General features: G+C 35.6%; 1 protein-coding gene across 2 annotated transcripts in view; it reads left to right on the top strand.

Annotated features, from left to right (window-relative positions):
- SVEP1 (sushi, von Willebrand factor type A, EGF and pentraxin domain containing 1) overlaps nucleotides 1–9,264 on the top strand; it is a 355,068-nt gene extending 345,804 nt beyond the window's left edge. Inside the window, exons 46-47 of one of the 2 annotated variants that reach the window (XM_074196498.1) lie at nucleotides 3,596–3,689; nucleotides 5,718–9,264. In XM_074196498.1, coding sequence (XP_074052599.1) covers nucleotides 3,596–3,689; nucleotides 5,718–5,748 — 125 coding nt within the window. In that variant the 3' untranslated portion in view covers nucleotides 5,749–9,264. The remainder of the gene's footprint in view (nucleotides 1–3,595; nucleotides 3,690–5,717) is intronic. The other variant, XM_074196496.1, reaches the window with a different exon arrangement.
- Nucleotides 9,265–11,844: the final 2,580 nt, after the last annotated feature.

Below are 11,844 nucleotides of genomic sequence, written 5' to 3' on the forward strand. Positions count from 1 at the left end.
TCCAAATGAATGCGGATTTTAAGAGACTCAACTATGCACTCCTTGCCCTGTATTATGAAATGATAGCAGAGCTAGAGTTGACAGAAATCCTTTTATTCTCTCAACAAATTGGCTCTCATTTAGAGCTGCGTCCTTGTCTCTCTCTCTGCAAGGGGGAAAAAAGGTCTCTCTCTGAAGATCTTTTAATATCTGCCTTCCTCAGTCTTTTTTGAACTGAAATTCTGTTTAATGGTTTGTTGATCTGGTTATTTCCCCTCAGTCTCTGCCTCCCTCCTTTTAAACTATTCACACTGAAGTTCTGTGTTTTGTGAGCATCCTATGTAGTAGGTGATGCCAGAATGACAGGATGGCCACTTCTCCAGTCTTATTGCAAAAAATAAGCAGACCAGTTTCATTTATTTTTTTTTCCTTCAAATATTTCATTCTTCATGGTGAATTTTTCATACTGTAGCTGCCTGGCTAGCAGAAGCAAGTTTTCATTGTATTTGGAATGAGAGGACCCAGGTTTGCATCCCAGCTCTGCTACTTCCTGTTCCTCGTGGGACCTTGAGCAAAAATTTAGTTTTTCTAAATGGAAATTTTTTCCTATACAATGGAGTTGAACTGAACAGCCTCTAAACCCTTTTCATCTCATAATGCTAACAGAGGGAGATGTCTTGGGCCAGGAGCACAGTCTCAGTCAGTGAGACCTGTTTAAAATGGTTAATGTGACAGGACAATATGGGGGGCTAAGAAGTGATTTTACTGATCTAGAGCCTCTTGGTTACAAACAAGGCATGCTACTTCCCTTCTAAAATATCATATTTATAAATTTGTAGAGAATCTGGGGTGGCTAGGTGGCATAGTGGATAAAGCACCAGCCCTGGAGTCAGGAGTACCTGGGTTCAAATCCAGTCTCAGATACTTAATAATTACCTAGCTGTGTGGCCTTGGGCAAGCCACTTAACCCCATTTGCCTTGCAAAAAAAAAAAAACCTAAAAAAAATTTGTAGAGAATCAGGGCAGACAATTGAAAGTAGAGCTATAGGGGATGATGCCTCAGTAATCCTCTACCCTCTGGGCTAACATTGAGTCACTGATGATATGTAACTTAGAAACACTGCCAAAAAGTAGTATATGCACAGCTTTCCTACTCTCAATTGTTAAGTGTCCATTTAAATCTTGTTCCTTTCCCCAATTTGGTAAATATACACATAGCTGTAATTATGCCGTATTTTCTCAGCAGTTAGTTTCATTTTATCCCTTCTATAATTGCAGATATGTTCTACTTATCTGCTATCATTACTCTGAGCTTTATCATCATTGAGGAATAAACTCTTACCCATATCTTACCAAAGGCAAGTTTTTGCAAATTTGGAAATTCCTGTTTTTCCATTCTCGTGTTTGTTTGCAAGCAGTGGACTTAAGTCAAAAGAGAGAGTACAATTCAAGACATGGATCTATCATGTCATGGTTTTATAATGGAAAAGTCATCTCTTAGGGGATCAGTTTTGTTAATTATAAAAAGATTAATTATAACTTTACTATCTATCTCATAGATAAAAACAAACTTGGCAAAGTTGTCTGGAGTTTACCAAGTTGGTAAATGACATAGTCAGAACTTTACTTTAGGAAAATCATTTTGGCAACTAACCAAATGGATTCAAGTGAAAAAAAAAAGGCTTGAATCAAGCAACTCTACTAAGAAGCTATTACAATAGTCCAGACAAAATGTAATATGAGTGGTGGCTATGTGAGTGGAGAGAAGGGGCACTTATACAAGATATGTTGTAAAGGTAAAAGTGACAAGACTGGCAATACATTGGGTATGTAGCATTAATAAAAGTAAAAAATCAAGAATGATACAGAAGTTGTGAACATGACTGACTTATAGAGAGGAGAGAGACAGGAAAGGTAATGGGAAAGATGATGAATTCTGTTTTGGATATTTGAATTTGAGATGCCTACCAAGTGGTTGAAAATGCTTTAAAAAAATTGTTGATTTGGGACTGGAACTTAGGAGAGAGATCAGGGCTGGGCTAGATATAGAAATATAGAGATATATAAGCATACACTCACACATACACACATATCTGGGAATCATCTGCCTAGGAATCACCATTGAACCTTTGACATCTGATATCATCATGTGAAAGTACAAAAGCAATACTTCTTAACATAGCATCCATGGACTTTACTTTTTTTATTTTGATAAGTCCATTTGACTGTAATTTGATTCATTTGCAATCTTAGGTATTTTATTTTGTGAATCTAAAAAGATTAGTGTGAGGAGTCCATAGGCCTTAGCAGACAACCAAAGGAGTACAAATCACACACACATACACACACACACACACACACACACACACACACACACACACACACACACACAAACATACAAGATTAAAAACTCCCAGTATAGAGAAGAAGGAGAAGAGGGCCCAGAAGCAAGACCTGGAGGGATATCTATGATTAATGTTTGTAGAAGCTCCAACATAAGAGACTAAGAAATGATTATTGGGGGGCAGCTAGGTGGCGCAGTGGACAGAGCACCAGCCCTGGAGTCAGGAGTATCTGAGTTCAAATTCGGCCTCAGATGCTTAATAATTGCCTCACTGTGTGGCCTTGGGCAAGCCACTTAACCCTACTGCCTTGCAAAAAAAATAAAAAGAAATGATCATTAGGGAGAAAAAGGACCAGTAAAGAACAGTGTCACAAAAACACACTGAATGGAAAGAATATTCAGGAGAGAAAGTGATGAAAATATCAAATACTTAGAAATACCAAGAAACACTAGGATTGAGTATGTGGTTATAAGAGGATTTGGGGTGTGTTTTCAAGGGTTTGGTCAATTGAATAATGAGATCTTCAATATAATGATGCATTTCCCTTTGATCCAACAATACCACAAGCTCAGAAGAGATAAAAAAAAGAAAAAGGACATATATATAATATATAATATATGTAAACATAAATATTTATAGCAACTCTTCTCTTGCAGCAAAGTATTAGAAACTGAAAGAATACCCATCAATTGGGGAATGGCTAAATAAGTTGTACAATATGATTGAGATGGGATATTATTGTGCTATAAGAAATGAGAAGTAGGATATTCTCAAAAAAAAACATGGAAAGACTTATATGAACTGATGCAAAGTGAAATGAGTAGAATTAGGAGAACATAGTAACAGCAATTTTATAAGATGATCAACTGTGACTATCTTAGCTATTATCAGCATATAACAATTTATATATAATAATATAATAATCCAAGAAAATTCTGAAGGATTTATGAAAAAAACTGATAAAGTCTAAATGAAAATTTAAGTATTTTTAAAATTTTATTTTTCTTGGGTTGTTTATCTTTGTTCTGTTTTTCCTTTTACAATATGACAAATATGTAAATTTGTTTTGCATAACTAAACAAGTATGATCTTTATTCAATTGCTTACCTTCTGGATGTGGCAGAGTGGAAAGGGGAGGAAGACAGAAAATTTGGAACTCAAAAATTAAAAATGAATGTTAAAAATTATTTTACAGATAATTGGGGAAAAATAAATAGATAAATTATGGAAAAAAATTCTTATGTATCATACATTTATGATTTTAAATCTAGCTGTTTGCCAGTCTCCCTGCTTAAATGGTGGGAAATGCATAAGACCAAACCGATGTCATTGTCTCTCTACTTGGACTGGACATGACTGCTCAAGGTAAGTCAACCAGACAGTGACATTTAGTCGAGGATAACCATGAATCAAAATCATTTTAAATAAGTTGTTCCACACATAATCCAGTAGAAAATCCAGCAGTCACAACTTCAATATGAATTTCAGGATTCTTAAACCAAGGACATTGGCTTGCAATAATTTGAAATGACACAAGTCAGAAGATGCTAGAGGAAAAGACTGGGGAATGCTTGGACTGGGAAAAAATTTTATGCCTAAAGGTGGTCAGTCTAGATACAAAAATGACTCATGAAAAATTAAGGGTAACAGTTTAAAGAAAATCAGAGTTAGAGGAGATGACTATACAAATCCCAAAAGAATTAAAAATAAAGGAGTAGCTGAAGAAAAAGGCGGGTAAGTGGTAGTGTGAAAAAAGAGAGGCTTTCCTTGGCTGGGGTAGATTTGTTGTACCCTATTGTAGTAATTCTGTCAGAGCAATAAAGAGGGGGAAATTCAAATCATTGGAGAGGATCCTAAAAGAAGAAATTAAATATACTTTAAATATGCTAAATATACCTTTAAAAGCTGGAAAGAGACGGAAACTGACCAGAAAGATAAGCTGACATCAAGGGAAGGAGCTGGGACAAGAATCTGGAACTAGTTTCCCTGGTGGAGATCAAAGTCCCATGTTTTAACAAAGATGATCCGTATTATATCTGACTTTTAGTATATGTAGTTATGACCCAGTTGACAAGATTTAAAAAGCAAAACATCTCATTGTATGCAATGAGAAGACATTTTGTAATAGAGTTGTGTTGCATTTTAATTCTTATCCCAGGGAAGTATTTCTTTGTCCTCCCAAGGAAATGATCTGATCAAATAAAACTGTACTAAAGGAAAAGCACCTTAATTTGTTACTGGCTGTCAGAACAATAGTACTACAGGTTTGCTTTTTCAAATATCTAACTTCATGTAACTTCAAATCATGTAAGTATAGACCCTTCATTTCAGAATATGGTATAACAGGAAGGTCTTTGAATCTGGAAACCTGGGTACTAGTTTTATTTCTGATATTGAGCTTTACTTTACCTTAAAAGATAAATCACTTCTCTTCAAGTCTCAGGATCTTGAAAAAAGAAAATGGAGGAAGTGAGGAATGGGAGAGGGAAAGAGGAGGGTGGAATAGGTAGTATTATTGATAGTAATGATAATAATAATAGAACTTTTCAAGGTTTACAAAGCACTCTATGTACATCATTTAATTCTATAAAGTATCTCTAATATCTCTTCCAGCTCAATGTTTGTGATATTTTTGCCTGACACAATGAAAAGCCCAATAACAGTCTAATTTCCAACATCAATAACAGGCCAGTCTTAGCATTCCTAGCCTTTCCTGTAAATTAGAGGTAACTAACATGCAGTCCATTGCCCCTAGCTGCCTGAAAAATATCTAGTGCTGCTTGAATATACTAGATATAACTGTTTAACAACAACAAAAATAAAATATATGTGTGTCTACTCACACAACATAGTGTTCATTTGTTGTTTCCTAAGTCAAAATAAGTCCCCAAGCATCAATTTCTATTAGAATTTGAGACCACTACTGTCTCACACCTCACAGATGAGTAGGTCAATTTACTTTTCCTTCCTGACCACATCTGCAAGACTTTAAATCATTTAAAATAAGGAATAGTGTATTACTGGATTTCTCTGTATCCTACAAAATTCTTTACAGACTGGGGTTTTTAAAAAACATTGTCAGTAAAAGCCCATTCATAAATGAAATTCTAAAATTTTTAAGAATTCATTTTCCTAAAACTACCTATACCAGGGTGGCTAGGTGGCACATGGATAGAGCACTGCCCTTGGAGTCAGGAGTACCTGAGTTCAAATTTGAACTCAAGACACTTAATAATTACCTAGCTGTGTGGCCTTGGGCAAGCCACTTAACCCTATTGCCTTGCCAAAAAAAAAAACAAAAACCTACCTATTCCCTTGGTTAAATTCCACTCAGCATTGTCCTCTGCCTATAAATTTCAGTTTATTTAGATGAATTTGGTTTTTTCTCCACAGGAAAAGAAAAACTGGGTTTCATCCCTTCTAACTATCCCACAGCAAAGCAGTTCTCTCAAAAAGACAAGATCATCTCTCCTAGCCAGACCTTGGGGATTCTGGAACATGGACATTAAAAATCCAACATGGTGCTGGTTTTTTTTTTTTTGGAAAGTTATTTTTATTTTTATTGTCCTTGTTTTTGTTTCTATTTTAATTTTGTGATAATTTCCCTTGAGTTTTCCATTAAAAATCTGCCTGTATTTTCATATGCAAAAATGTATATTAAATATATGCTGCTACACCTACACAAAATGTACATATTCTGACATCTTTTAGGGAAATTTCATGTATACATTTTGTTCACAATTTTGTAATTTCTTTATATATGTTTATCAGATATAAGTTTCACTGCCAAGCAGTGTAATGCAGGCTTGCCATTCCATGGACTTCTTAAATCCACAGCCATAATTAGAAACCAAGTCATAGATAAATAATTGGTTAAATTAAGGACATGTAACCTATCCCACAATTCTCTAGCATAATTTAAATTCTTAGCCACCATATTCCATGAGAATGAATAAATGAAGGAGGGGAATCTGATTCAGCCTGCTCATATAATGTGACATCATTTTCTTGGAAATGTTTATAACAATAAATTTTTCATCTTAATTTGTCTAGATATTTAGTGATTAGACTGTTTCATCCTTTTCCCATATGAGATGCTATAGATAGCAGGAATGGCCAGTTGTCATGGAAACAAAAGTCCAGCCTTTTTTTTTTTACTTTTTTTCCCCAAAATAGAAACCACAGAAAGAATTGATAGTAAAAAGAAACCCTGCCTAGGAGTTAAAGAGCTACAAAGAGCTTGGGTTATATTTCCTTTTTACCAGAACTGTGATTTCATCAGTTTAGTAAGCTCCTGGGGAGGGATTTCCCTTACCAATCAGATAAATGGGCATCTTCTCTGAAACTTATAGTCTTAGAATTCTCTAAGAGGCTGAGAAGTTAGGTGATTTGCTCAGATATTCCTGTCTTCAAGGCCAGTTCTCTATACACTATGCCAGGCTGCCTTTCTAAGGGCACAATTCTTCAAGGAGCTGCTTTTCCTTTTTCCAGTTTCAATCTCACACCTGTAACTACTGGAATAATTACACACAAATACTCTAACTACACCTCACCCCCACCCCACCAGTATAGCAAAACAAACAAACAAACAAAGCAATAACTCTTTCACATTTAGGATTGACAATGAATGGAAAAGTGGTCCAGGAGCACATTTTATAATAAGAGAGAGGGGAAAAAGTATTGCATGAAAGAGAAGACAATAAGAGCTGAGAAAAATGAAAATAAAAGCAAGAATGCTAAGGTACTCCAGAGCAGTCAAGGGATTCAGTAGTGGAAAGGGGACCACAAGTGTTCCCATCCATCCCAAACAAAAACTGCCATTTTCTCTTTCTTAGAAGACTCTCAAGACTCACCATCTCCAGAACTTTTTGTTCTGCCATAGTCAGTGGCTTAGTACTTGGCTTTGCCATTTAGAATTCAATAGCCTATTCCTGGATGCCAAGAAGTTCCTAGAATTTCCAAGTACTTGAAAATAAATAAGTGCTATTCATGGAGTAGAATTATTGGAAAATAAAGGAGAAAAAAATGGCATTATTTGGATTTGGAACTAAAACTTCACTAAAAGTTGAGGAATTTTCTATTCCATAAGTTCCTATAGACATTTGGCTAGAGCACCCTTGAAAAGAAATACTAGCTGATGCTTTACTCTGTGTGAAAGAACTCAATCAAAAGAACTCAAATATTTGTGCATGCATGGATATTCCTATTCCAATGTAGCCTTTTCAGGCAGGATTAGACAATGAGAATAGTCAGAAGATCATAGAGGTAGAAGACACATCAGAGTTTATCTGATCTTATACCTTCATTTTTACAAAAGAGGAATTTGAGCCCAATAGAGAGTAAATGACTTACTCAAGGATATATAACTAATTGATGTCAGAGGCAGGATATGAAACCAAATCCTTTAACTCTAAAGTCAATATGGTGCAGCTAGAAGAGTGCTGATGTAAAATGAAAACGAGTTCAAATCCCACCTCAGCCATTTATTAGTTGCATGACTATGGGCAAGTAACTTCGTATGGCTTTGGTTCTTCATCTGTAAAATGAGAAAATTAGACTAGATGACTTTTTCCACTATATTTCAAACAAATATAGTCTCCTCAACCTAGAGAAATTCAATATAGTAGAAAAAAATGGACTTGGGAATTAAGGGTTCTAGGCTCCTAACACTGGGGGTACTGACTATGAGTGCTTCAGTTTTCTACAAAAAAGGAATTAAAATATTTGTACCAACTGCTTCACACATTTGAGAAGGCATTATGTAAATATAAAATGATGTTATTAATAATGGGTGTAATAGAGTTTTGTAATTATGGATTTATACTGTTGTGTACTGATTCAGTAAATTGTCTAACTACCTTTGACTTTCTCTTTCTCTACTTCACCCCTTTTGACCAATTGCCACTAATATTAGAAATTAGATTCACTTGTGAAGTGGGGAAGGGTATTGGACTTTATGACCTCAAGGGTTCATTCTATGATTCTGTGATTCTGACTAGTGATTTATTCTTCATGTCTGCTGTTTCTAGAAGTGATCCAAACAAATAGAAGTAGATCCCTTTCAGCTATAAAATAAATATATGATCCTAGGAGCAAGAACTATTGCTCTGAGTTCTGTATAAAACATGTGAATCCTCTGAAACTAGGATAAGTCATAGAGAACTGGAATAGACTTTGGAGGTCATCTAGGTTGATGATTACCCCCCCCCCAATTTACAAATGAGCAAACTGAGGCCAAACAGGGTTAAGTCAATAAGTCAATAAACATTTATTAAACATAGATTGTTACAAGCACCGGGCTAAATACTGAGAATACAAAAAGAGGCAAAAGACAGTCTCTACCCTCAAAGAGTTTATAATCTAATGTTTATTTGACCAAAGTCACCCAGTAGGTAAGTTGAGAATCAGGATTTTGAACCGAGATCTTTTGACTAAAGCCATTGCAGCTTTTTTTGTACCACATTGCTCATCCCATTATTCTTCTAAGTCTTAGGATCAGGAGGGTAGGTAAGACATGATGACCAATGCTAGAGGACCTGAGTTCAAATAGTACCTTAGATCCTTATTACCTGATCTGTGTAACCTTCAAAAATTCACTTAACCTCATGAAGCCTTGATGCCTTATGTGAAAAAATAAAAGGATTGAATTTCATGGTCTCTAAGATCCCTTCCAACTCTAAACCTATTATTTGTGATCCTTTATTAAGGATGGTAGTAGTAAAAGGTAAGAAGGTCAAACAAAACAAGGCAGAATTGCAAACTTAGCTGGTCTGTCCAACTATAATGAAACTCTTTTATAATGCTAGTATTGGAGAACAGGACTAATATCTATTTTCTAAGTTAACCAAGTTAGATTTTCTGAAGATGAAGATGGAGTGGGGGAGGGAATGTGATTTGACCACCTTGTATATTTACCAAAATCCTTAATAATAGTATATTAATTAACTGTGCCATAAGAGTTCTTTAAAATATATCTGAATGTGCATTTATACATTATATATATATTTATGTATATATGTGTATATGTATGTATGTATATAGCCAGGCATTTAAGAAGTAGAACACTGGAATGGGAACCAGTCAAGTAGGTCTTAATCTTATCTCTCCTGGGGCAAGTTACTTCTAGCAAGGCTGAAGTGGTGGATAGAGCACTAGGTCTGGAGTTAGGAAGACCTAAGTTTAAATTCTTCCTCTGACATTTGTATAACTCTAGGCAAATCAATTAACTTCTGTTTGTCTCAGTTCCCTCAACTGTAAAATGGGGATAATAATAATAACACCTACCTCACAGGGTGAGGTGTGAGGATTAAATTAGATAATATTTGTAAAACTCTTAGGGCAGCGTCTGGTGCACAGCAGGTGCTATGCAAATGCTAGTTATTGCTATATTTATTATTATTATTATTATTATTATTATTATTATTATTATTATTATTACATCTATCCAGTAAAGAGATTGGACTAGGTACTGTTTAAGGTTTTGTTCAGCTTTTAACGCTTTCAGTCTATCAGAAACAGTATAAATGTCGTTGCTAGTACAATGCCATTATCAGTTAGGAAAAGCTAAATGGCAGCTGTGGTTACTATGAAATTCAATGTAGACAGATGTCCATGTTCTCAGTCTGCTGAGGTTTAAATAGTTAGTTGAAACAGTTCTGAAATTGTAGATCAAAAATTTGTGATTGAGTCCTGAGTTCAACCTAGTCAAATGACCTTGTCATTGAAATGCTGAAAAATATATAAAATGCTACTTCCCTGTTATATGCTGTGGGATGAGAGTATTTTTTAGGGAAAAAGTCTGGAGGAATTGTTATGGAAAGGTTTAATTAGAAACCAAGAATTTAAACTTATGGGAAAGAGGATAGCAACTCTTAATAATACCAATGAATGCTATAACTTCTTAGTGAATTTCAACCTGTATTTTTCTGCCAAGCTCCCAGAATAGACTATATTCAGATGTAAAATATATATGGAAGGTAATAATAAGAATAATATCTGATAGTAACATAGCACTTTATCTTTATTATCTCATTTGACTTTCATAATAAATGTATGAGCAGATGTTTGTTATTATCCTTATTTACAAATAAAGAAACTGAGGATCAAAGAATTGAAATAATTTGCCTGGAGTGAGGGATGTCACAGAGGTAGTAAATGTCAAAGGTGGAATTTAAAATGGAGAATTCCTGATATTTGACTTCAAGTTCAGAATTCTGTCCACTCTGCCACATAATAAGACAATGGAGTTAAAATATCTACATTGGTGTAGCATATAATTATTTGATGATCTTTTTTGTTTGTTTGTTTTTTGCAAGGCAAATGGGGTTAAGTGGCTAGTCCAAGGCCACACAGCTAGGTAATTATTAAGTGTCTGAGGCTGGATTTGAACTCAGGTACTCCTGACTCTAGGGCCAGTGCTCTATCCACTGCGCCACCTAGCCACCCCGATCTGTCTTTTTTTGACAAACATTTTGCCTAATTAAAAAAAAATCTACTGTAAATATTATTGCCTTATTTTCTAGGATCCTTAGAGAAGAGGTGAAATTGAATTGATTTTAAAAGCAGTAGAAAAATGAGCAGTAGTTTGGGTTACATGAGAACCTGGCTTTGGCATTCAGACTAAAGAAGTATATATATAGTCACAAATTCCATTAGAAATTAGTACCTATGGGAAGAGAGGTGCTGTAGTGGATTGAAGGCCAGTCAGGGAGACATAAGTTCAAATCTAGCCTCAAACATTTTCTAGCTATGGGACCCTGGGCAAGTCACTTAACCCAGATTGAAAGATAGAAGCAAAGTGAGAGAGAAGAAAGAAGGAAGAGAGAGGAAGGAAGGAAGGAAGGAAGGAAGGAAGGAAGGAAGGAAGGAAGGAAGGAAGGAAGGAAGGAAGGAAGGAAGGAAGGAAGGAAGGAAGGGAGGGAGGGAGGGAGGGAGGGAAGGAGGAAGGAAGGAAGGAAGGGAGGAAGGAAGGAAGGGAGGAAGGAAGAGAGGAAGGAAGGAAGGAAGGAAGGAAGGAAGGAAGGGAGGGAGGAAGGCAGAAGAAAAGAAAAAGAAAGAAATAAAGAAAGAAGGAAAGAAAGAGAAAGAAGGATCTATTTTGTGATGCCTAGACTTTATAGACTTGCACTTCCTACTTGGTAGGAACAGAACCTGAAATTTTTTCTGACAGGAGGCTAATTCATCTGCTCTTTCCCTACCTTTATGGAGACCTTCTGACCCTCAGACACTTATAGCCTCCTAAAGCAACTATTCCAATCAACAACTGTCCATTCTAATACTCCTTAGTTTAAGACTGGGGTGGAGGGGGAGTGGAGAAGAGAGGGAGGAAAAAGAACCTCAAAGAAAGTCTTTTTTTTGCCTTTAAAGAAATCAAAACAATTTGCAGTCATTGGTGCTCAGACTTCAAGCTACTAAGCGGAAGGATCATAGATCTAGAACCAGAAAGGACCTTAGATATCATGAATTCCAATCTAGTCATTTTATAGGTAAAGAAGCTAAGATCTAGGGGTATTCAATAGCT

This window comes from Macrotis lagotis, chromosome 8 (assembly GCF_037893015.1).
Source record: "Macrotis lagotis isolate mMagLag1 chromosome 8, bilby.v1.9.chrom.fasta, whole genome shotgun sequence".
NCBI classification, from domain to species: domain Eukaryota; kingdom Metazoa; phylum Chordata; class Mammalia; order Peramelemorphia; family Peramelidae; genus Macrotis; species Macrotis lagotis.